The sequence below is a fragment of the Peromyscus eremicus genome, chromosome 8b (assembly GCF_949786415.1).
Source record: "Peromyscus eremicus chromosome 8b, PerEre_H2_v1, whole genome shotgun sequence".
Classification (NCBI taxonomy): domain Eukaryota; kingdom Metazoa; phylum Chordata; class Mammalia; order Rodentia; family Cricetidae; genus Peromyscus; species Peromyscus eremicus.
Window position 1 is genome coordinate 55,421,664 of NC_081424.1, and position 26,746 is coordinate 55,448,409.

A 26,746-nucleotide genomic window follows, 5' to 3' on the forward strand; every position below is an offset into this window, starting at 1 on the left:
GTTCGTGTTTAAGGCCAAATAGGCAAGGGGTTGTCATCCACAGCCAGACTTGATTCCCTAAGGAATTTATTGTGATATCCTAGCTCTCCTGTTAGCATTTTGCTACCAAAGCTACATTTACTCTTTCTGTGTGTTTTAGTCTAATGATAATTTTCTTTACCTATTTTTTTCTTTAAAATTTGTTTTAATAAAAAGAAAGGTTTATATGTATAGGTGTTTTGCCTACAGGTATGTCTGCACACCACATGCATGTAATGCCCACAGAAGCCAGAAGGGGGCATCAGAGCCCCTGGGATTGGAGTTACACATGGTTGCCAGCTGCCTCCTGGGTGTTGGAGATTGGATCTGAGTCCTTTGGAAGAGCAGCCAGTGTTCTTAACTGCTAAGCCATCTCTCTAGCCCCTATGGGGGGAGATTAATATAGAAAATTTCAAGCATATTAAAATAGGAAAAATAGGTTAATGAATCTCTGTCCATGTATCACATAGACCCTTTAATTGCTGACTTGTGACCAAACTTGAGGTTTCTCTGCTCTACCTTCTCCTCCCCCCCTGGATGGCTATCCCATCTGCCATGGAGCCTCATCTTGGAACTTTTCTCTCTGATATAGACGCACAAACATGTAACTCTGGGGTCACAGGTGCCGTCCTTGGGACACTGACGTGTGAATAGTGAGGTCCTCATTTGTCTCAGACTCACTGCAGATTATCAGACTCACTGCAGATCCAGCTGTTGGGAATGAGAGTTATGGGGAGAGCAAATCAGAAGGGTGGTGGCATCCAAAATATAGCCTCAATATTATTATTCTAAGAATAAATGATTAAACACAGTTACCTACTGTGGCACTTAGCTTTGCCAACTGGACACCCAGGAGGCACGCCTCCAGGCACACTTGTGAGGGATTGCCTAGACCAAGGTTAGCCTCTGAGAATGCCTGTGAGGAAATGTCTTGATTGCATCAATTGATGTGGAAAGACTATCTTAACTGTGGGCAGGACTATGCCCTGGGTGGGGATCCCCGGCTGTAGATGTAGCAAATGGAAAGAATAAGTTGAGTGTTTGCATGCATTGACTCATGGATGTCTGCTCTGGACCGTGGATGTATTGCGATTGGTCCTTTTGAGCAAGCTTCAGCTGCTGTGACTTCCCTGCCATGACAGACTGCAACCTGGAACCCTTTCCTCCCTTGGGCTGCCTTTGGCCCAGGGTATTTCGTCACAGCAATGGGGAAAGAAGCTAAGATCTCTAATATCGAACAGCAAAATGGCGTTTCCCCAGTCCCTGACTGTCTTACGATGGCTGGTAGCTCTGCACTGCCCTAACAGCCTCGTGGAGTTTAGATATTGTGATGGTTGACGTGTCTCTTCGAGTTCTCTATCAGTTTGTCTTTTCTTGCTTTTCCAAACAGCTCTGAGAATGAAGAATCTTAAGCAGTTTTTATTTAAGCAAGGTTGTCTGACGTGTAGCCTGTGGGCTGCCTGTGGCCAAAGGAGAGTTATGAATGCCTCTAGTGGGAAAATTGAGAACTTGAAATATTATGAGTGTGTGTGTGATTTTTTTTTTTTTTTTGGTAACTTGATTGCCCCATTCTCTGAAGATGATAACTTCCTGTCCCAATGTCAAGAGGCTGAATGTAGCTTCTTGATTCCATTTCCAAGAACCCATTCTCATGACCTTCCGTCTTTGTAGTCCCTTTAAGTTTAGCAGTTAGAACTAGAGTTTAATCGAGTTCAGGCTAGATATTTTTGGCACGCCTACTTCTTAAGTGGCTCAGTACATTTTCATCGGAGGTATCTGCTTGCCTGCTTGTCTCTCTGGGGATGCCTGATGGAACTGACAGTCATTGTCTGGGTGGATGAACTCACCAGAAGTTGCAAATGACTTATTCTCATGCCATTGCTTATATAGCAATAATCCTTACTGCTGCATTTATTCCTGGAATATTTGTATAGATACTAAGTTCTCTTCGCAACTTTAGGCGGCCCTTGCGTGCAGTTGTCCAGGAATGGATGCTGCGTGCCTAGCTCTTCCCTTGCCAAGGAGTGAATGGTGCCCAGCGTCTTCTAACGGTGTCCAGTGAGTCGCATTCTTTAGTCTCCTTGTAAATTTGGACTTTGGCAAATTACATATGTTTCAGACCTTCGTGGTTGTTTTCGGTCATATCCTGTTCATGCTCACATTGCCTCATCTTGGGCAGCTAAGCCTTCCTGTGTTGGGCCTCCATCCCTCCTGCGTTTTCTGGGCATTTCCTTGCCTTTGAGTTTGGTGACATTTTCAGGCTCCCCTTCCAAGTTTCAGCCTCATATGTGGAACCCCCCATTCTTTTTGGTTTTAAACATGTCTTTCCAACTGAAACTATCCCCCAGACCCCTCCCTTTACATGTGCATGTGTGTGGTGTGCGTACCCGTGTATGGGTGTGTTTGCAGGTGTGTATATGTGTGTGGAAGCCAGAGTTTGATGTCAGATGTCTTCCTTGGTGGTTTTCTGTTTTACCTACTGAGGTGGGGTCTCTCTGAACCAAATGCTTGCCACCTCAGCTAATCTAGTGAGCCGGCCTGCTCAGGTTGTCCCCTGTTTCTGTCTCCCAAGAGCTGTGGTTACAGGTAGGATGCCGTGCTTGCCCAGTTTTTATGTGGTCTCCGGGGATCAGACTCCAGTCCTCAGGCTTGTGCCACAAGTGCTCTACCCACTGAGCCATCTCCCCGGCCCCCAAACCTTTTCACATCAACTCAGAGAATTAGCATTTTCAGTGCAAAACCTTGTGCTAAACTTAATTAGGTCAGGACGAACCACAATTTCCTGTGTCAAACGTTCTTCAATTCCCACGAAACATAATAAGGTACGAAATACCTTTATGATAACCCAGAAATAATGGCCAGCAGCACAGGCTGCTGAACTCTGACACCAAGATCAAAGCAGGGTCCTATCACAGTTGTTGTGCTATGATAAGCATGGCAGATATCAATTACTCACATACCAGCTGCTTAAATAAGTATTTCGGGTGTCGATGTTAGGACTGTGTTTACACAGTTACTTCAGACATCAGAGTCAGCGTTTACCTACATCTCACTCTCATATACTCTCAAGGACATTCGGGCCTAAGGTGGGATTGGACAATGCTTTCTTATTCACACACACACACACACACACACACACATACACACACACACACACACAAAACAAAAACAAAACAGACATTCAGGCCTAAGGTGGGATTGGACAATGCTTTCTTATTCACACACACACACACACACACACACACACACACACACAAAACAAAAACAAAAAACAAAACAAAAACAAAACAGACATTCGGGCCTAAGGTGGGATTGGACAATGCTTTCTTATTCACACACACACACACACACACACACACACACACACACACACACAAAGCAAAAACAAAACAAAAAAACAAACAAACAAAAAGCCCTTTTCAGTGAATCCCGACTTTTAGAAGTTATCATTTTGTGCTTGCTTTGTCCTTTGAGACCTCTCTCATTCCTGCCTCATCCTTGAGGTGCCCACCCTAGGGAGCAGAGAAGGTTAGGATGGGGGTGGGAGTCTGGCTGGATTCAGAACAGTTACCGGCTTGGGCAGCTCCGTCCTCTTGGAACCTGCCTTGGCCGCCTGCCGAGTCCAGCCAGTCCCACTGTTGACCAGCAGTGATCCTAGGAACCTTGCGTATGACTCTCCAAGCACGCTCCAGATTACAGAAGATAGCCAAAACTCAGTACAAACTAGGGTCGCCCCCTAACCAAGGCTTTAGCAAATTCAGGGAAGAAATGGGAGAAAACAGCTACTTTGGATCTGAGCCCAGCACTCAGCCAGAGGCAATATTGTGTGGGCGGGTTATTCAGGAAATATCACCTCCGTTGTTATTTCTGTTTCTGGAAGTATTCTCTCACTTGTTGTTTAATGTTTCACATATTTACTGTACCAAACAATGTGTTTCCAAATGACACTTCTGTTCAAGTGTACCGTGCAGTTTGACTCTATCCACAGGCGTGTAACTGCCTTCTGTTGTATCGCAAATGAATGGCACTCATCTCATGGCCCCAGGCTCCTGGCTGGCCCAGGCTTTGCTGAAGAAATAGCCTGCAGCACGAAAAACAGGTGCTCTAAACACCAAAGTGACTAATGTCCCCAAAACAGAGCTGAAAGCCCAAATAGGAATGTGGTTTGAGCTCACGGGAAGGTTTGTAGACATTGGGGAGAACCAGTGGGTGGGTAGGATTTTCAGTAGTGAGCAGTGTATATGAAGGATTAGCTCTGCAGCTAGACCAGCTATTCTGACTTTCAACCTTTGTGTGCTGTCATTGTTAAGGGGGACTTAGAAATAGGAATAAAATCCTTAGTACCTCTACAGTAGTTACAGTGTGGGCAGAGCTACAGCATGGTGGGTCTCACAGTGTCTTTAGGGGCACCCATTGCCCGCCATGACCACTAGATGAAAGATCTGGCCACACCTCTTGCTTTGCTCATGAGGTTCCAGCACATTCCAGTAACTGGATTTTTTCCTTGGGTACCGGTTTGAATTTACTTCCCGTCATGTATAACATGCTATTTCTTGTCTGCCACCTGGCCAGAGATGACGCAATTCAACTTTCCACTCTTACATGATGAAAGACACTCGGTAGTTTTGTGTGAGAGAACCGAATGCCATGTGTGCAGGTGGATGGTATGAATGGTCCCATTGAACACCAGCACTTCCTTGAGACTAGGGTCAGGTGCTGCACGCTTGGGGTTACAGAAGAAAGGGACAAGCGCTTTGGATGATGGCAGCCTTGGTCTATTGGTGAGTGATGGAGAGACAGGCTTATTACCTTTTTATCTTACCGTGAAAAGGTGTTATCGGGGGTAGTATTCTGCTTACACCCTCCCTGTAAAAACATACCTGCCAGCTGCGTCCGTGGCCACTTGACACACACTGATACTCTATTATGCTTCCCCACCCTGTGTCAGACACAGCTACCTGACTTGACTGGGCTCTGCTGGTTCGGGGCAAAGCTCTACCAAGCACTAGCTTGTGCTGCTCTCTTGCTGTCCCACCTACCACAAGGACAGCCCATTCTGAGCCAGTGCTGTCCTTGGATGAGAGTCTCAGGATGGGCAGAGACACTTTGGGATGAGCTGCCTTGTAGATGGTGACCTGGAGTTTCCTGTCTCCTTAGAGACCACAGCACACTCGTGTGTCTCTAGGAACTGCAGAGATGAGGGGAGGGTGTGGTCTTCCCACAGCTGAAGTTCACTGACATCACTGGCCGATCACAACGGCACTGTGTCAGTTGCCAGAGAAAGAGTCAGCACACATCTGGCTCTTCAGAGAACTTTTGATTGAGGTAGGTGAGCTCACTACTTGGAAACGCTCACATCTTCTCCCTCATTCCCATATGACAAAAACACTCCTGGCTCCGTTGATTCTGGGTGCACAGATGCAAAGGCCATGACCTCGAGGTAGGTGGGATATTCTCCTGCCCTCTGACATTGGCCTGGGCTGGCTGATGTGATGTAGCTAGTGGTAGCTTGCCAGATGCAGTGCGGCTGGGACTTGAAAATACTTATGTGGCTGGGCCTTATCTCTGTTCTTCATCCAAGGATAAGAGGAAAATGTTCCCGGGCTCAACTGATGGTCCCAGAGGATCCTGAGAGAATCTGGAGTACAGTTAACTCCAACAAAGATTGCCCAAAACTAAACCAGAAATCTCCAAATCGACCCATGAATGTGAGCTAGGCAAAAGCTGATTGGTTTGTCCGTCCTCAATCGATGGGTGTTACGCAGCCTTCTTTACCAGGAGCTGACTGAGGGAACAGCAGTCACCACTGCACTGAGCTGGACTGGAGTCTGTAGGTAGTAACTGTGGCAGCAGTTTTGACTGAGGGATCTTAAAGGCCTTTTTCCTTCTGCAATCCTGACCTCTCCCCAAATGGGGACAATTCTTAGAGGATGTAGCTGGTTACAACTCTAGGTGACAAAGCCTCTGAGACCACAGGCCTGAAGGTCCACGCTCATCAGTGACGTTGTCATGCCGTTCTGGCCCAACCATCCCACCGGCTTGATTATAATTTCCTTAGGGGCTCACTGCCGAGAGCTGATCTACAACTTATCAACACACACACACACTCTCCTAGACAAGCTCCTGGGAAGTTCCCACAGTAGTATGTTTAGGTGATATCAAGAATGGACATTTTTATGAGCTTCTTGATCCCAAAGGGGTTTCTTTGGGCTTATAATTATTATCAAAGATCCTAACAGGAGAGGTTAAAACCTCGCCATCTCAGTTACCAGACAGACTTCCAGCTCTTGAGCACTGGGCTCACTCTTTTGAGTTAGTGAACCGCTGCATAGACGGTAATGTTGCCACGGAAGGGACCTTCCAGTTTGAGAATGCTTGGGAAGTCCCTTTCTGCAGCAGTGGGGATGTGTCTCCCAAAGGGTGATTTTGTCTCCATAGCCTTTGCTCTTTACAAAGGAGAGGTGTGTAATGTTTCTGGCACCTGTAGAGCCCATGGGGGCTGTGTGGTATTTTAGTCCAATTTCTGTGCTGGTTTGTTTTGGTTAAGGTTTGTTTTATTTTTAATTTTGTGCATGTGTGGAGAGGAGTGTTTGCAGATGGTGTCTGCAGAGGCCAGGGGTGTTGGATTCCTCCAGGGACGGAGTTGCAGGCGGTTGTGAGCTGCCTGATGTGGGTGCTGGGAATCAAGTTCAAGTCCTCTGGAGAAGCGGTGTGTGCTCTAATTGCTGAGTTCTATCTCCAGCCGCAGTGCTGTGTTTTAAATTGCTGTATTTAGTTGTTGGCTCCATATTGAGATACAAATAACTCACACACAAAAGGCCAAAGGGTTTCCAAGCCTGTCCTGTTTCAGTTCCAGTATAAACTGGAGACAGTCAGGATATTAGAAAGAAACTCCTGGAAATCCAGCCAGAGCTAACTCTGCATTCCTTCCCCTCACAGAGTGAACAGTGCTAGTCCCGTGAGGGACACTATCACCCCTGCAGTGTCCTCTGATGCTGACCGCTTTAGCATGCCATCATGTTCGCTTTAACTCAGATGTTCCTGAGGGCATGAAAAAGACTGAGACACTTGATAATGCACAACACAAAACAGGTCTTTTAGCCATGGCTTTGCTCCACAGACTTCAAATTTTAGAGAATGGTCTGAGTCCTGTGAATACTTTACAGGATCTTTGGGTATTTCCACGGTTTCTTTAGTTCCAGCGTCTTTAACTTTCTGAAACTAAGACACTGCTGCATCAGGTAGGAAAGCTGACCAAAAGCATGATGGAATAGCCATGAAAACTCATCCACTGTGATGTCCAGAGCAAAACAGGACGTCTTTGCTCCTTTCCCAAGCTTGACAAGCAATAACTTTCTTTCACTCAAAGAAATCCTGCCCAACAGCTTCCAGAATAATGGACTCCTTGAGGATAGTCTAGAGCGTCCTGTGGCTTTTAGAAATGCAAATGGCCTGGGCCTGAAGGAGCCAGCCAGGCTTTCAGGATGCCTCCCCAAGGAGGGGTGTTCTGTGCCAGCAGTCATGCTGCAGGGGCCTCTCTATAACTCAAACTCATTTTCCATTTGGAAGTAACTGGATCCTGTCTCTGTCAACGTTTAGTGATTCCTTCTTAATACAAGTTAAAGTTTGAAAAGTACCCACGAGAGCTGTGGACAGAAAGCTCTCGGCATTACCATTCAAGGAGCTTCATGTGCGTGGTTGTAGCGCCCACTCTGACCTCAGAGGATGCTTGCTGAAGTGCAGTTTTATTTTTATCTTTTTTTTTTTTTTTTTTTTTTGGTTTTTCGAGACAGGGTTTCTCTGTGTAGCTTTGCGCCTTTCCTGGATCTCACTCTGTAGACCAGGCTGGCCTCGAACTCACAGAGATCCGCCTGGCTCTGCCTCCCAAGTGCTGGGATTAAAGGCGAAGTGCAGTTTTATTAACAGAGCCCAGAACAGGTAATATTTGGGGAGGGTACAGTGAGGTGACCATGTGTCCCCATTTGCCAAGGACTGGGCTATTCTTGGAGCTGGGTACTGAGAAGGTCTTAGACAGCTGTGGGGGAGTCATTCACATCCATTGTGGGTCCTTGTGTGTGTGTATGCATATGGAGGTCAGAGAGCCATCTTGGGTATCATGCCTCAGATGCTGGACCTTCTTAGTTTTTTGTTTTTGGGGTTTTGTTTGTTTGTTTGTTTGTTTTGTCTTTTGTTTGCCCCCTCCCAGCCCCCAACAGAATTTCTCACTGGCCCAGAGTCGGCTACTCAGACTTGTGGTCAGCAAGTCCTAGGGGTCCTCTTGGTTCCTCTTGCCTGGCAATGGGTTACAAATGGGTGCCACCATGCCTGGCTTTGTACCCAGGTCCTGGGGGTGTAGCTCAGATCCTCATCCTTGTGTGGTAAGCTCTTCACCTGTGCTGCCTCCCCACCCCACATCTGCCCTTTCTAGAGACGACTATTGTTGAATGCTGTCTTAGTTACTATTGTCTTGCTGTGAGGAGACACCACGACCAAGGAAGGCACTCTACAAAGAGGAGCTTGCTTGTAGTCCATTATCAGCCAGGCAGGAAATGAACAGGCGTGGCGCTGGAGCCAAGATCTTTCCATCCTGATCCACAGGCCGCAGGCAGAGAGTAGAGCCTGGGCCAGATTTTTTTGAAACCTCAGGCCCTGTTCCAGTGTATGAACCTATGGGAGCCATTTTCATTGAAAGCACCACAAATCTTCCCTCTCCAGAGGAGTTCTGGCCGCAGACGTCAGTTTCCACTTGGAAGAACTAGGGAATGAAGTTTTTTCCCCTCTCGCTTCCTCTGCTCTCAGAGTCTGGCAAAGCTCACCGGCAGATGTGTGGGTTGAGTTCCAAGCTCCACGTGGTGACAGTACACTTGGTGGTCATTCATCAGTTATGTAATCTGGGAGTTAGGGGCTGCCCTGTGTTCCTCCCCAATAGCTGACCTTGCTTTTGTCCTTCAGGGGCAGGAGTCCCTTCTCCTCCCAACATCCCTGTGTATGCAGTGATGCTTCTGCCTGTTTCTGGCCCACTCCAGTCCCTTCTGACACAACCAACAAACTAAAATACAAAACAAAATGAACGAAGGCCACAGGATTGCTTTATTCTGTTTGGTTTGGTTGCTCTATTTTTCTGGTAATTGCAAAAGTTCCTAATTCAACGCTTTTAGTTCTGGGTCTCTGCCTGATGGGATAGAGAGGGTATGCTTGCCTTTCCTTTTACTGGTTCTGAGCACTCTAATTTTGTCTTTGAGTCTTCATAACTCATACTGTGATAGAGAAAGACAGTTGACTCTCTCAAGTGTCTTGTTCCTGTGCCATTTGGCCAGCCTCGTGTTCTCTGCAAAATCCATTTCTGTAGTCCAAATCCCTGTGCTTCCTGCTGTGAGGCCGTGAGAGACGGCGCCTCTCTGTGAACGCACTGTCCCGTGGAGGTGAGGGATGAACACAGTCTCCCGTCTCCACAACACGGTACTGCCTTGTCTCTGGTGGGTGTTCCACAGTGGTTCACCACGCCAAGCTTCGGTACCATGACAGCACTGCTCCCTCACTCTCTGACCCACCACAACGACCGCCTTTTTCCATGAACTCATCCTCAGATGTGTGTACGGGTGAGCATGTGAAATCTACTGTACTTCACAGAGTTAGAAGGAACATTGGTGCATGAAGTTAGTCTTCACCATGTAGACACAGCAGGAGGGTGATAGATTCACAACACGGCCCCATGGTTGGGTATGTCCGGAGGACCTAGACACTTCCGCCTAGCCAGTTCTGGGTCAAAATAGCCATTTCCGGGCCAAGGCATCTCGCGTGATCAGGACCCCGTGGCTTTGTATGGTTGTGTAAGAGCACGCAAAGCAACCATGTGATCTACACGCATGCATGGAGTAGCCACATGGACCTGTGTAAGCCTGCGCCACCCAGCATTGATAAGCTGGCGCCATATTCCTGGCTTCCTTCTTCTTCTCCACATACACATGTCTCTTCCGCAGGCCTGAGCACTTGTCTGTCTCTCTTATCTTAATAAAACTCTTGTTAGTGGATTCTGTCGTGTTTCGTGACATTTCCTCGCAGGGTAAGAGCACCGCTAAATAACAGAGGGTGTAGTCGAATTTCTAAGTGGTCTTATTAAATAAAAAATATGGAGCCAAATATAGGGGTGAAAGCCTTAGAGAAAGATCAGGGAAATAGGGAGAGCCACAGCTAACCTTACCTCCCCAGGAGGGAATTAGACTACACACTGCAGAAACAAGCCCACTAAAATCTAATCTCTTGGGGTTCACCAGGAGCATAGCTCGAGCAAGGTATCAGATGTTGGGTTTTCTGAGATAAAATCCTCTCTTTGAGAATTGAGTTCAAGAGTCCAGTAATAAGTGACTGAATTGTTTGGAACTGCAGCATGTGGGCACTAATCATGGTCCTTCCTGCTCATGACAACAGGACCTGATTCAATACTTGGTTGAGAACCGGGCACAAGTAATATGGGCCACATTATGTGTTCATTTGAATTCAGTGTTAGTGGAAGGAGGGAAATACAATTTACACACGCGTAGAAAAGGAGACTGAGAGCCTTCCTTTCCTTGTGATAAACTTGCCTCTTTCAAGGGTCTGAATAAAGAAAAGCTTAAGAGAAGAGACCTTTAAATCCTTTGTCAGAAAAAAGACTTAGGGACTCTTAAGAAACTGGCCAGAACCAAGGGCTTTTTTCCTATTTAGAGAAATCATTCATGTAATAGTAAATCTTTGTCACAGGGACAGCCATGGAGAGTAGGCAAAGAGGACCCCCTGGGTGAGTGGTTGTAGCACTTTTGTTCACATGCCTGTCTCCTAGCTGCTGTAAACTCAGCACCAGGGCTCTAGAAGGGTCACGTGGCTGGACCTGTGGACCAGCTCCCTAGATGGTGTGGACACACTGCATGGGTTCACAAGCCATTTGCATCCATGCCTTGTCTGAATGATGGATTGGTATTTAACATAAATGTGTGTTTCTTCAGGTGAAGGTAAATGCCATTGGAGTGAATAATTCCAGGGAACAGGGTGTGATTCAAGCACGTGTATATTTACATGACCGCAGTAACCAGAAATTAGAGCATAACTCTTGTCAACCTTTAAATGTTTGGACATTCAGTCCTCATACTCAGGATTGAATTTGCTGGCCTGGAAGCACACACAGAGCACATGGGAGCACACACAGGGCACATGGGAGCACACAGGGCACATGGGAGCATACAGGGCACATGGGAGCACATACAGGGCACATGGGAGCACATACAGGGCACATAGGAGCACACAGGGCACATAGGAGCACACACATGCATTCTCCTGAACTGCTGAACTTTGTCTCAAAGTTCAAGGGAGACCCTGTACTTAGAAAAAGCTGAAGTCAGACTCCATGAACTTGATTAGCTTAGAGTCCTTGATAGGCTCTAAGAACCCTTGATTAACTCCCACGTTCATCATATTCTGATCCTTTACTGGCCTTACGGATGATTTCTCCACGCTAATCAGGCAACTGAGTTCATAAGTGCTTCGTCGGCTCTCAAAGGAGAATCTCGATTTCCATTTCCTGCCTGTATTTCAAGGTCAACACAACTCAGAAGGCTTACATTTTGAAGGAGGCTGGGGAAGGCTGATTGGATGGATATTAGCAGGATAATTTTTACCAGATGGAGTGAAGTAGAGATTAAGCTCTTACTCATATGTTTCCAAGAGCATATGGAACCCTCACGGCTTAAACATGTCTCTGGGACCTGACCTAGACAGCTCACTAAAAGCTGGTTTATGTATCCACTCTGCAGTTCAGAACAGGCTGCTAAATTGTCATTTGGGTGAAATACAGAACTGCCTCATGCAAGATCGCTTACAGTCTCCTGTCTTGGTACACTCCATGGTCTAAAGATAACTAAGCTCTCACGTTCAACAAGCCAATTACTAATTGTTGTAGTGAGAATCTTTTTCACATTAAAAGCTGAATCACAGAGCTTTCTGTGATTAGCACACATCTGAAAACTCCAGGTGGACAGAGCTTCCAGGAGGCTGTCTCAGAAACAAAGATGTACTGAAACACGTACTGTATGATCAGTTCATTTGCATATTCGACAGAGAGTTACAAGACTCTCTACTAGATGCTACTTTTTAAAATAACCGGCATAATATTTGCTCTCAAGACTGTCTCCCCACATACACCCAGCATCCTTGTATTTTCTCTAGTACTGTATTGTTGCATTTGTTCATTTATTATTATTTTTATCCTCTTTGTGATCTGTTTTCTGTCTCATCAACACTTACACTTTTTCTGTTCTTTAAAGATTTGTTCTTTTCTGTACTGTGAGTGTGTATGTGTATATGATGTGTATGTGTATGTATGTACATGGGAGGGATGCACCCACCTGTGCACATGGAGACCAGATGAAGGGCATCTGGTGCAGTCCTCCATCACTGTCCTCTTTCTCCTTTGGGACAAGGTTTCTCCTCGAACCTGAGCTTGGGTTTTATTGGCTAGGCTGAAAGCCAGCGAGCCTCCGTGACTGTCCTGTCCCAACTCCCTTTGGAATAATGTGTGGGCAAAGACCCAGCTTGTTACATGGATACTGGGACCTGGGCTCCAGGCTTCGTGATTGAGCAGCAAGCTCCCCTAACCACTGAGCCATCTCTCCTCTCTCCTAAAACTGTTCCTTACCCCACTCTACTTTCTTTCCTCTTGTAGACATGTTTAAAGGAACCAAATGGAAGCATTCCCTTCACGTGTTGACAAAGTGGAGCCCTGGCATGCTTTCGTTTCGATTGTTTTGCAAATGAACAGAGAAGCACTTGAGGGGTCGGGGCGGTGGCTCAGTCAGTCATGTGCTTGCCATACAAGCATGAGGACCTGAGTTCAGATCCCCAGCGCCAAGTAACATCCAGGTGTGGCACACACATCTATAACCTCAACACTGGAGGCTTGGAGACAGGCTGATCCCTGGGATCTACTGGGCCGCCAGTCTCAGTGAACTGCAGATTCAGTGAGAGGTTCTGTCTCAGAAAATAAGGTGGAGAACAATCTAGAAAGATAGCTGCCATCAAACACTGACCTCCACCTGCATGCATATGCGCATACACATGCACACACACATATGCATACACACATACACACACACACACACACACACACACACACACACACACACACACACGGCATTCAAATTGAAACCTTGGCCAGTACAATTGTTAATTATGAAAACTAATCTACATATTTATTGGAATGCAATAAATCAAGTCACAGCTCATAAAGGCAGAAATGGGTACAGCGTAACGTCAACACAGATCACGATGGTGCAGATCCTAGCCAAATGGTTGCTGCGCTCCGCTTTCAGCACAGTTCTAACCTGGAATCCCGAGGGTGGTGTGTACTACCTGCTCGTGGCTTACACATTCAAGTGTCTCCTCTTCCCCTAGAAAAGGTTCTGATCTGAGCAACAAGAACACACCAGCAAACAGTAAGTTACTGTATTCAGAGTCATCTGAATGCTGAGATCAAGAAAGAGGAGCAGCTGGCCAGTCCCAGACCCCATCAAAGGATTAGGACATTCATTGTGGGGCATGTAAACTGATCTCCACACTCCTCGATCATTCCCGAATTTCTTGGGTAATTTCTCAGCACTCCCAAAGGAAACATTGAAAAAAGGGGGTGATTCTGAAGAGACCTGGGGGTGGGGGGTTGTGAGAGTATTTGGTGACTGTTGCTTATTCTCAGGTAGAGTGGAGTTAGATATCACCTGTCTGTGCTGGTACCGTTATGAGTCCAGGATGAGGCTGAAGAATGGCTCCTCCAATCTGTTCCATAACTGAGCCGATTTGAGGACCAGTTAACGAGCAGACATAGGATTGTATCTTTTCCGTCTCCAAGTCTAACACAATTTATAAATAGAATCTGCCACCTGATCTTCTGGGTTCTAACTCTCAATGGCTTTAGCACACACGTCTGTGCAGCTTCAGCTAGGGCACAGGCAGGCTGCAGCTAGGGTCACCAGGGAGCGGAGCCTGTCTTGGCTTGTTTTCCCGTCGCAGTGGTGCAAGGCCTGAATGAAAGCCCCTTCAGAGGAAGGGTCTGGATCACAAGTCCCGACTGCCGTCCACCATTGCACAGAAGTGACGGCAGAGTGAGAGCACTGGTCACGTGACACCCGCAGTTAAGAGCAGAGAACGATGAACTGAGGCATGGATGCCTGAGCTTGGGTCACTTTTGTGACTGTCACTGCTATAGTCTCACAGACTCCTTATGAGCCAGGAGAGGCTAGGCTTTATCTGTAATGAACACTACCTAAGGTTCCAGAGTTTAAAACAACCCAGGCTTAATTCCCGCTTGTGCCCTGCAGGGTCACAGAGAAGGGTGGAGGCTATCCTTTCCTGTAGTTCTGGAAGCCACCGTGTAGAGCGTTGAAGGAAAAGATCAGTTCTAGAGGGCCGGGCCACAGTCGTTTCATGTCACAACCCATTGGCAGATTTGCAGAACTGGCCCCACCCTGTCACAAGGGGCGAGCAGGCTTATTGTGCCATGGAATGGGGTGGAGAAGAGGAAGGGGCTCAAAAATATTTGGCAAGACACTGGGGATGATTAGCTAGCACTTACCAAAGAGAAAGAAAAGAGAAACAAAACAAAGGAAAAAACAAAGGAAATCAAACCTACCGAGAGCATGGGAGGATTCCATTAGGAAACAATGACCTGAAGATAAACTCTTCTATTTCATTACAGCGGAGGAGATTTGTGCTTCTAACTGTTAAATGTAACTGTGACAGAGCACAGACACAACTTCAAAGTTCCCACAGGAGCAAATATGAAGACCCCTTTCCTAGGTGGAGAATCCCCCGGTTTTCCCAGCACACACTGAGGACAGAGGGGAAGGCTGAGCCCTGAGGAATGGGGTTCCCTGGGATGAGAAATTCAAGGGACGCAGCTCAGATCCGGGGTGCAGGGGATGACACCCCAGCTGTAGGACCGGAGGAGATGACAGGGAACCAAGGGATGAGAATATGGTGGCAGCAGTGGTTGGGGAACGTAGGGTCTCCTGTCTGTAAGAGCGGCAGGAAGGAAGAGAAGAGGGGAATCCTGCCCCGTCCTGTGAGGAGATCACTGCCCTCAGCATCCCCCGCCTCTGCTCCTAGAGAACACCATCCTGGACTGGCTCTTACCACCGTTGCCCTGAGGGATGTGAGATCAGCACCCGTCGTCACCCTGGCTGCCCTCATCCTGCAGTGCTGTACCCAGCACAGGGGTGAGAGAACCCTGGTGCTGGAGTGGACACCCCAGCTGGTGAGCAGAGTTTGTGTGTTACCTAGCAAGTTGTCAAAGGCAAAATTCTTAGGACATTGACTCCTGATACATCGGGAGACCAAGAAGCAGGGACGATAGGAATCGTGATGGGGTGGGTTTGGGCTGTTGAATTTTGTATGTGGTACTTGGCTTGCTTGAACTGGTTCACGGTACCTTTTTTCCTCTGCCCGCACCAAATGGCACTCCCTTGTCTTGCGTCTTACCCAATTTTCCTATTCAGAACTGAAGTCTGTGTGTAGCCATGCAGGCTACTGTGGTTAAAGACATTGGGCATTCTTGAGCTTTGACACTGAGAACTTTTCTGTTTCCATGGTGATTGTGGGCATCTCTGGGTGCTCCTGGCAAGTTCAGTAGCATGTCTAATTCGGTCCCCTGTCATCAACCCCCTGTGTTTCCCACACATCCTGTGTCTCTTGGGCACTGGAGTTTTAGAAGCGAGTGCGGTCTCCTGTTCCCTGGAAGACAGTTCTTACAGTAATGTGCCTAGTAAAGAATAAAAATAAAAACAGTCCCAGCTTTGTTTCTAAGAAATGAAAAAATATGCCCACATGTGACTCATAACCACAGCTCTGGGCCCTCACTGGGGCTGCGGCTGCGGCTGCAGCTGGTCTTGGAGGCCTCAGATGGGAGGCACCATGGTGGTTCTGTGGCATTGTGCAGAATGCCAAGTCACATGGGTGGAGACAAGGAAGGAGTCCCTCAGGGCCGAAGAGCTCTCGGAGTAGATCTGAGAGCCACAGAGGACCTGTGGAAGAGCCCCAGGATTAGGGTGTTGGTACCCATTGTCCAGAACCACAGCCCCTGGCCTCACATGCATTAGGGGGAAAAAATTCAGTTGGTTCATACTGAGATTTACGACGAGAGAAAACTACACAGTGAATTGTAGAGATGTGTTCCAAAAGCAGAACACAAATGCCTCATGAATGACCTCATATGGAAACGATAATGTTTGAATGGATTGGGGTCAATAAAACATATCATTTTGATTAATTTCACCTATTATTTTTAGCATCTGTGTCTCCACCATGAGGCAATATCGACTCACCCATGAGGCTCACACTTGCTTTTTATCATGCAGCCCTGGTCTGGGGGACTGGGTCATCTTTCATTTTGATAAGCGCTGGTCCTCCCTAGACATCTTGACATAGATATTTCTTTCTTGTGGTTGATTGGAAAAAAAACAAAACTGTAGGTTTGATGAAAGGGATGAAAGTCATGTATTTGTATCATTTCCCCACCATCCCTCTTCCTTACTCCTTCCGAACCCCTTCACACACACACACACACACACACACACACACACACGCACACGCACACGCACACGCACACGCACACGCACACACACACACACACACACAGCATTTAGTGCTGTTCATATGTGTGCGGACTTAGCGCTGACGGCTCGGATTGGTTAACCTCCCAGGGCTCACCGCTGGAGCGGCCTCCTTTTTCTTCCCTCCCAGCACTGTGTAGCTCTTCTTCTGGTGGTGGGGTTTTGTGAGATTTCCCTATCCAAGCTGGTGTGTCAAATGTGGTTGTCATTTCTCAGGTCTTGTTTAGGCAGCCACACTGTTGTTTCATGGGCATGACTTCCCTGCCACATACGGAAAACACTATCTTCAGCTGGTGCTCCGAGCTCTGCCTCATATTACAGTTTTAATAGTTTTTTTTTTTTTTCTAAGTTTCCCAAAGTACTGCAGGTAGCTTGGCGACTCTTCTTCGTGGAGAGCAAGCAGTATGTACTTCGGGTAGCTTGGCATACTGTTTTCTTCCTGGAAATCAGGCGGTTTGGATTGCGCGTACCTTAGTATACCATTCTCTTCATGGAGAGCAGGCGGTGTGGACTGTGGATAGCTCAGCCCACTGCTGTCTTCATGGAGAGCAGGCGGTGTGGACTGTGGATAGCTCGGCTCACTGCTCTCTTCATGGAGAGCAGGCGGTGTGGACTGTGGATAGCTCGGCTCACTGCTCTCTTCATGGAGAGCAGGCGGTGTGGACTGTAGATAGCTCGGCTCACTGCTGTCTTCATGGAGAGCAGGCGGTGTGGACTATAGATAGCTCGGCTCACTGCTGTCTTCATGGAGAGCAGGCGATGTGGACTGTGGATAGCTTGGCCCACTGCTGTCTTCATGGAGAGCAGGCGGTGTGGACTGTGGATAGCTCGGCTCACTGCTGTCTTCATGGGGAGCATGCGGTGCTCTTCTGCACAGGAGTTAGCTGAAGCTCTTTCATGTCACATCCCAGAACCTCTGATGCTTCTGGGGCTGGCCTTTGTTTGAATAATGGGGTCACCCACTAGACAGTGGATGAAAGGCCCTGAGTATCCCCCGGCAGTCACTGGCCACCCTTCTGGCACCCCCAAGCCCTCTTCCTCTGGGTACTTGTCTGTAAGACTTGGGAGTTTAGCTTGAGGTAGTTCCTGACTGTTCAAATAAGTAAGCCTCAAATCTTCAAACAATCATTGATTCACACTGACTTGGAGAATAGAAGCTTCTAGAGGGTGGAGCCTGTAGTCAACTTATGATGACATCATCACTGAATATATCATGATGGTGAAGGGCTGATGGCCATCTCAGCTGATAAATCACCCACTGAGAACCACCAAATGGATTCTCCAAGGCTACAGATGCAGCCACTGGCCCTTTGCCCACTCATGCCTGGGGCAGATCCTCCATGTAAGAGGTGTTTTTCCCTCCTGAGCCTGGGGGACCAACACCTCTTCTAAACCCAGAGCTCTGGGAAGAACTAAGGCTTAGGAGTCAGCAGATGAACTGGGACTATTCATTGACTCAGTTTCTTCTACTAGTTCCCTGAGGAACCTGAAATACAGATTGAGATCTGAGGCCTAGGGCAGGTTGTATTAGTGAGCTGCTGGGTATGGCAAGCTGCTGATTGACTCCATGTACCAAGTCTCTTGAACACACTAGCTTCCGTGTGCATTTTAAAATAATCACACCCACTTTATTTTAGTGTGGGATGTCAACGGTGACAAACTGATATGAAATGTAGTTGTTATGTTCAAAATATCACATAGAATGCAAGTTTTAAGAATGAATAGTGACAGTTCGCATTGGGAAGAGCTTCATGTTACAGTACGTTTTGGAATATCTCTGTAACAGCAGTAGCTATGAGTAAGTGGTGAGTGAATTATCCCCTATAGGTAAACGCCTCTTAAACGTCATTAAAAAAAATAACTCTAACACTAACAGCATCTGGCTTACATGTGCATGTATCTACATGTATATAACATCTAACTGAATCTTCAGAATCAGAGTATTAGCATCCTTGCGCTACTGAAGAGGAAACCAAGCTCATGGTACTTCAATAACACATTAAGTGAAAAAAAAAATTATATTGTGAGCAAAATATCACATCACTAACCTAATCCATCTGGGTGCTGTTTTCTGACCTGAAACTTGCTCTCCATTTGGGGAGCTCTTGGATCATTTTTTTTTTTTTATAACATGGTTATTTGTAAAGCTTTTCTCTTTCTTGGCAACTTAAATTAAAAATTCATGCTGAAGAAATATATCAGAAAGTTACCGGGAAGAATTATAAAGGCAACTGAGTTGATCAGAGGGTACTCTTTTAACATAGCCTGCCTCCCTGCTGATGGTCTACGAGGCCTCGGCAGAATGGGAAGACAGTTGGAGGAATGGTTAGAGCAAGTAGCGCTTCAGTTTGGTGAGAGGCAAGGAGGGCAGCATCTGTCGTTGAAACCTTGGGTGATACCCTCTGATGAGAGCATTGCTGGGAACCGAGCCTCTAAACAGACAAATATTACACAGGCGGCCCCCTGCCCTTCTGCTGCAAATCCAGGATCGTCCCACTTGGAACCCATAGAAATGTGACAAGGTAGAGTGGTAACCATCACGGCGTAAAAGAAGGGGTCACTCCAGATTCTGTGTCTATTGAGGTTCTAAAGAAAGAAAAGCTGTTCCAACAGGGAGAAGATGAGGCATACCCTCAACAGACTGAATAGAATTTGGGGAAACCGTGAAGGAACTTGGGAGTCGTGGGCATGTGCCGTGTCGTAGGCACAGTAATTGTTATACGATTACAGATGTATCAAAACTCATAGAGGGCTTCATTTTAAATGGCTGGGTTTTATTGTATAGAGACCTCATCTTATTAAAATGCATTTTTAAAAATGTGTAACAATCTGGAATAGCATTTCAGGTCTTTTGTTTCTGACCCAGACTAGGCAAAAGTCTGGTAACCTTTGGCATTGGAAGAGAAACATGGCCACAGAATGAGAAGTTATGTAAAAGAACAGTAGCCCCAGACACCGCATGCCTGAGTTGGCAGGACTTGATTAGATACGTTCCATCCATGATACGGCTCTTAGTCTCTCGAGGTCTTTGGACATCCAGAAAGTGGGTCATCTTTCAGAATATCTGCGTCACTGCAGGGACGATGCTAATAAATCAAAGACCAGCTGGGTTCGCTCTGCACTGTAACAAAATACTTACCTGCCTGACAGTACTATTAATCCCCTCATTCACTGTGCAGGGAAGGGCTGTGTGGTGCTTCTGATTACTTTCCCTTGTTACCAGCAGTTCGTAGTTTATATTGATTATATGGCTACATGCTAAACTTGTGCTTTGGAAAAGCAGAGTTGAGTCCCCGCTTTGTCCCAAATCTCATGAATTTTACACTGAAAGAAGTATGTTTACAGGGAATTGGAACTGGAGTGAATTAGAATATGGAAGCAGTTATTTTAACAATAAAATCAATCTGCCTAAAGTATTCAGTGGTCAAAGCAAGAGATTGTTCTGGATTGGAGTCTTTGGATAATTCTGCTTTTGGCGTCAAGTGACAGAAAGCCAACTTAAATGCACTTGGACAGTAAGGACTCTCACTGGCTCATGTATCTGGAATTCGAGACCCTACAGGGTTCAGAGGTGTCCTAGCCAGGGTCTGGGTAACTCATTAAACCTGCTTTCCCCTCTCTCCACCCTGACCAGGCAGCTGCATTCTCAGACTGGTTCCCTGTGGATGTAGGGTGTCTGCCAAGATCTAGTTGGGCTGCTATTTTGTCATTAATTTTTTGAGGTGAGGGAGAGAGGAGATTCCTTTGGGTATCTCTGAATTAAGGGAAGAAAAGGATTTTTTCCAGAATGTTTTGTTCGTTGGCCCAAACTGAGCCACGGGCTTATTTTCTCATCGGCTCAGACTGGGATACATGTCCAGTCAGAGGATAGTATTACCATTTCTAATTTGTCCAAGTAAAGACTTATGTTTCTCATGGGCCCAGGTTGAGAAACATGCCCATTTCTCATTGGCTCAAGTGGGATACATGTCCAGTCAGAGGATAGTATTACCGTGAGATAATCAGGCCTTCCCATAACCAGATGCAAAGATTGCTCCACTGAGAACATGAATTGATTGAGTGTGTGTGTGTGTGTGTGTGTGTGTGTGTGTGTGTGTGCGCGCGCGCATGCATACAGGGGAAAAGGCCTGTTAAAAGACCATCGGTACATTGATATTTAATTTAAATTCATCACTTAGAAATATTATCTCTTGTTACAAAAATAATTTATTTTTATTCTTGTTATGTATGTGAATAGGTATGCACATGTTTCTAAAGTCCAAAAGTCAACCCTGGGTGTTGTTCCTCGGGAACCATTCACCCCATTTTTTGGAGACAGGGTTTCTCATTGCCCTGGAGCTCAAGCATAGGCCTCCCAACACTAAAGTCCCAAGCATACAGCACCACATCCAGCTTTTGTATGTGGGTCCTGGGGAGTGGAGTTCATGTTCTCATGCTCACATGATAAAGACCTAGCTGTTTTTTAAAAAGGATATTTACAGTAAAAAAAGAAGAGCAAAAAAAAAAAATCTTCATAGTCCCACTAACTCATAAAAACTATGAACGAGATGATCAAACTACACTTTTAATCAGTGAAATCAAAGTATTCTATATACTGCAGAATATAGCAGTTAAAATGCAGAGTTGGACTTCAGCGTCCAGATTCATGTACTGACTGTCTAGGTATCCTCCTGGGGTCAGATTCTCAACTGTTCCTTCTCTAGTGGTAGTTACAGTTGGTCTGTGCGAATTCCTCCAGCATTAACCCTACACCTCCCAGGCCAGCAAACGATGGCTCACAGGCCAGACCAGCTTGCTGTGTCTCTGTAAATAAAGGTTTATTAGAATCTGTGTGTATATGGTCTATGCTGTTTTCATGCCACAGTGGCAAAGTCAGTCACTTCAAGAGAGAATTCGAAGATTGCAAATTCAAAAGCATCCACCATGTGGCCCTTTGCTCGGGACCACTTGTGGACCCTACTGTCCTTCAGCATCTGATGTTACCATTCTTTGCTCCGATGCTGACTGGATGTCTGTCAAAAGGAAATACATATCTACAGAGCTAAGGACATCAAGTAGGGCGAGGCCCCACTGTCACCACTTAGAGACAATTATAGAGTGTGGGTGGGGGCTCCGATATTTGGCTGTGTGTGTAATCTGCAGTGCATGGTTTTCCTTTAATTCTGAGATGCTGGGCTTGGGCCTGAGGGAAAAGGCGTTGCTCAAAGTCTTACCTAGTGGACAGGAATCATAGCTGTGGGTAGAATATAAGAAGGCTGAAGAGGAAATAGAAAGGGCCTATGAAAATAGATTGCCTTTGAAAAGACGGTCTTTTGTGTGTGTGCTGGGTGGCCAGTGTGTGGATGTGGAAGCAGTGATGTCAGTGGCTCCCGGGGGTGAAGAGAGAGGAGAAGCACACCACCGAGCAGAGCCAAGGCTGACTCGTGGAAAAAGCTAGTCATGATGGTCTCCAGGAACCACCCTAATAGTATGTTTTCATTTTGAATTTCAAGACCCTTCTTTAAAAATCTAAATGATTTGACTCAAATCTAATTTTATATAAATCACTTTAGTCCAAAATTAACTTTTTCATGTTTGAACTGGAAGATTCCATTTTAGTTTTTGGTGTCCTTTAAAATGCATGTGGAAATAGCCACCAACTGTAGAATGCTTGTGGGTAGAAGATTCCTCCATACCCTGTAGCAGTGTGGGAGGGTCAACAATGGAGGAGTTCCTAGACACAGATGTCAAATATTGACCCTATACCCTCCTGCTGTTTAATCCATGTGGTCCTGGCCTTGCTCTTTTCATCGATCAATTTGAATTCATAAAAATACTTCGATGATAATTAAGTAAAATAGTCCGTGTATTTAGTCCAGAATTTAACAGATATGAATCCCTCCATACACATTGATCATTTTAATGTGGATAATGCTTCTGGTTGTCAGGATTTGGGCTGGGTGTTTCTTATTCTTCTGGCCTCTTATCCAGATAATTAAACACAGGGGCTCACATAGATTCACAGAAGAAGAAGCACGATAATATTACTTGGAGCAGAGAGCTGGCGCAGGTTAAAGATCTGTCAGATTGACAGCAAACTACATGAGGAAAGATGCTCAGGGCCCTGATTATTGTTTGGGACTCTGTTTATGGGGTTCAAAAAAGGGAGGAGTTGGTTACTAAGGGGTGTAGCTTGGGTGGTTCCCTAGTTTGATTGATAGATTATATGATCATCTTCCCATAACGTATCTGATTTTAATCATGTGCATGCCAAATCATGCACAGGCATAAGATGGTAAATAGAACCTAAAAGGTTACTTGAAGACATAGCTTAGCCTTCCTGAGCAATGAACCCCAAATCAGTTCAGGCCAGACCAAGCCTTCCGTTCTTCAAACCGGGCTATATTGGGAATATATTTAAACAGCAACTGTCTAAATTCCATCAATGATAGGCATGGGGGACCTTCTGCCAGATTGTTCGGAGATGGGAGTATATGCATCTAGTACAGGTGGGAGGCCGAGGGTCCTGGGGTTACTCAGTGCATTGTATATGCATAGTATGTGAGGTGGGGGAGCAAGGCTGCCAAGTGCATTATTACAAGAGGCAAGCATACATGGACCAGAACCAAACGGGAGTCCCAACATACTGAACTGCCTCCTGTGCTTGCCTGCCTCAGACAATGCATAGAAACTCCATGGGAAAAGCTTGGTTTATCAACCATGGAAAAATATATTGCTGTCATCTGTGCCTCTTCTGCTTGATGTCCTCATCTCACTCTGAAGCAGTAAAGATGAAAACATGAACAGTGGTGCCTGTTCTGGAGTCATTTCTGTTGCTGGGATAAAATGCCCCAACATACACCACTTAGATGGGAACGGCTTTCTCTGGCCCACAATTCCTGGTTACAGTCCATCAATCCAGGGAAGCCAGACCTCAAGCAGCTGGCCACATCATATCCATAGTCAATAGAACATAGACTATACGCATCCTCGCTTGGTCCTGGGCTTCCTTTCTGTTCTCTTCATAGCCCAGGGTCCAGCCCATGAAACGGCACCACCAACATTCAGAGTGAATCTTCCCACCTTGATTAACCATGAAAATAGTCCTGCACAGGTGTGTCTACAAGCCAACATGATCTAGACGGTTAAACAGCATAATACTGTTACGTTTAGAAGTGTTTCCAGGGAACAAGTGTTGTATTAGCCAGGATGCTGAAAGGAAAGATACATAGTAATGTAAAGGGAATTTGATCTGAAGCAGTTTAGCATTGGTTTATCTTCAGATGTTTTTCTGAGTTAAATGCATCTCTGTGGATACGACCTATTGAAAATACTGAACAAACTCCCTATGGCCAGTTTTGAAGATGGAATTGTGAAAGGCCCAGAAGTTCAGGAACATCATTTTAATTTTGTACCATTAACAACAAGTTTACACTATGCATGTGTATCTTGCTGTAAACTGCTACTGACATCTGTCTTTCTCATCTAGATCACTGTTACAGATGAAGAAGTGAGTAACCCATCCTTTTTAGACCTTGTGAGAACGCCCCAAATGAGGAAATGCACACTTATTCTTATGTATGCTTGGTAAGTTGACTTGGGCTGGGTTTCAAGGCCGGGATCAAGTACATAGTTCATCATTTCCTTCTGTTCACAGGTCTTGTTCTCTCTTACTTTGCTTCCCTGGTGTCTTCTGATGTTTTTCAGGTTCACAAGTGCTGTGGTCTATCAAGGACTTGTCATGCGCCTGGGAATTGTCGGAGGCAACCTCTACATAGACTTCTTCATCTCTGGGCTTGTGGAGCTGCCTGGAGGTCTCTTGATCCTGCTGACCATTGAGCGTCTTGGACGACGCCTTCCCTTTGCAGCAAGCAATATAGTGGCTGGCGTGGCATGCCTGGTCACTGCATTCTTACCAGAAGGTAGTCTTCCTTCACATTTAGTTGACAGTTCCCAAAGAACTTGACAAAAATGTAATGATTACATATGGCGGAGTGAGGGGTTGGGGACTTAGCTCAGTGGTAGAGCGCTTGCCTAGCAAGTGCAAGGCCCTGGGTTCAGTCCTCAGCTCCGGAAAAAAAAAAAAAAAAAAAAAAAGGGAATACATATGGCGGAGTGGTTGGGGGTCACTCGTCTTTGGCACCAGGCAAGCTTGGGCGGTACCACTCTATTTTCTGTTTCATGAATGCAAAGACTGATACGTCGATACCTCTCTTTACTGAAATGTTAGGTTTGTTTATTGATGAAAAGGGGATGATACTAGATCTAGGTCATAGGGATGTGATGTCGCCGATACTGTTTAATGTATTTCCCAAGCATCTACCATACAGCAGACACCAAGCTGCGCCCCAGGTTAGGGACAGAAGGAAGAAGTGGCTTTATATGGCTCATAGCCTATTAAGAGACATAGACATTTTAATAACGTCACAACGAGAATGTGGTCAATGAATAGAATTGACAAAGGTGTGGGAAGAGGAGGGGGAGAGAGAGGAGGGAGTAAGGGAGAAGTTCTGTGTAGGCCCAAGGGAGGAGTCATAACTCTTTACTAACAGCCATTTCTTCCTGTTATTTTTCCCAAAACCATGAAAAGTTTTGTGAGTTCAGGAACTCAGGCTCCTTTGTTATTGCTGGAAACTGTCTCGAGGAAGGCAAAGGCTGGTCAGCCCCCAGCACGACTGTCCCCATAGGACATGGCGGGAGCTTGGTGCTACCTATGAACTTCTGGAGAAGGGACTGTGAGCTGCTCGCACCTGTAGCAGTTTGGGACATGGTGGGAGGGAGAGATGCCAGAGTGTCACTTGCACCTGGGGAAGTCTGGCTGGGATGGAGGGGATGGTTCCTTTTAGAGAAGTTCCAGAGGTCAATATTCTAGGGCTTGGGGGATGGTGGGTAGGGGTCAGGAGGAGGAGGAAAAAAGGATTGCAAAAGACTCCAGATGCTCAGTCAGCAGCCCAGGTGACCTCTGCCACAGAACACAGCTGGAGCTACAAAGAGAAAGCCACGCACAAGGTGTGAACTGGAGCACAGGATGTATTTCTATATACTGGGTGTACAATGGAAGCTGTGCAGGAAGCCAGGTTCTCCACAGTCCTGTGAAGGAAGCAGTCTGTCTTTGAGAATACTGAAGGCCAGGAAAGAGGGCACTGCTAGAGTTGAAGAGATCAGAGCAGACACACACAAAGGAGACTTCATATTAGACAGTGGTTCTCAAATTCCCAAGATAGCAGTTAGACCTTACTTGGATAACACTACAGAAATGCCAATCCTCAGAACGGAAAAGGTAAATGATGTGCAATTCCATCCTGCTGCAATGGCTGATGAAAAGCAAAAATTCACATTTCTCTCTTTTTCTCAAGTGCATCCGACTCCCAGGGCTGCAGCAATGAATCTCCACCAGCTGGGTGGCTGGACAGCAGACTCCCACACACAAGGGTGACCTCTAAAAGCACAGGCAGGGCGGTTCCTCCCAGGGCCTCTGAGCTAGCAGCGTCTCTAGCCTCTCTCTGGTCACCCTCATCATTTCTTGGTGTCTCTCCAACCGCTGTCTATCTTCATGTGACACTCTCCCTCTTGGTCTCTATTCCCAAATATGATCACATTCCAAGCTTCCAAGTAAAGACGAATTTGAAGAAACACAAATAGCCCATTGCATAGTCAGCGTATCTTAAGAGCTACAGAAGCTGGGGCTGGAGAGATGGCTCAGTGGTTAAGAGTACTGGCTGCTCTTCCAGAGGTCACAGGTTTGGTTCCCAGCCCCCATGTCAGGTGGCTCCCAACCACCTGTAACTCCAGGTCCAAGGTATCTGATGTCTTTGCCCGACCTTGAGAGACAGACAGGTGTATCTGATGCCCTCTTCCGACCTCCCACAGATTGACAGACAGACAGACAGACAGACAGACAGACACACACACACACACACTACACACAAATAATAAAAATAGATCTTTAAAAAAGAGCCCCCGAAGCTAAATAATAATCATCCATCTGTGTGTTGGTGCCTATCTATTTAATATTGATTAACTGATGGCCACTAAACAGGACAAAAGAAACATGATTTCCTCAGAGGTACACAATTTCAATTAAAGGGTGAAAACTTAAGAAATAGGTATAGAATTCT

The 26,746-nt window shown here is 46.2% G+C and overlaps 1 protein-coding gene across 1 annotated transcript in view; it reads left to right on the plus strand.

The window, feature by feature from the left end:
* Nucleotides 1–26,746, plus strand: part of Slc22a3 (solute carrier family 22 member 3) — a 94,747-nt gene that overhangs the window by 55,220 nt on the left and 12,781 nt on the right. The window contains exons 6-7 of the mRNA XM_059272841.1: nt 24,118–24,215; nt 24,336–24,550. Of these exons, the coding sequence (XP_059128824.1) occupies nt 24,118–24,215; nt 24,336–24,550 (313 nt within the window). The remainder of the gene's footprint in view (nt 1–24,117; nt 24,216–24,335; nt 24,551–26,746) is intronic.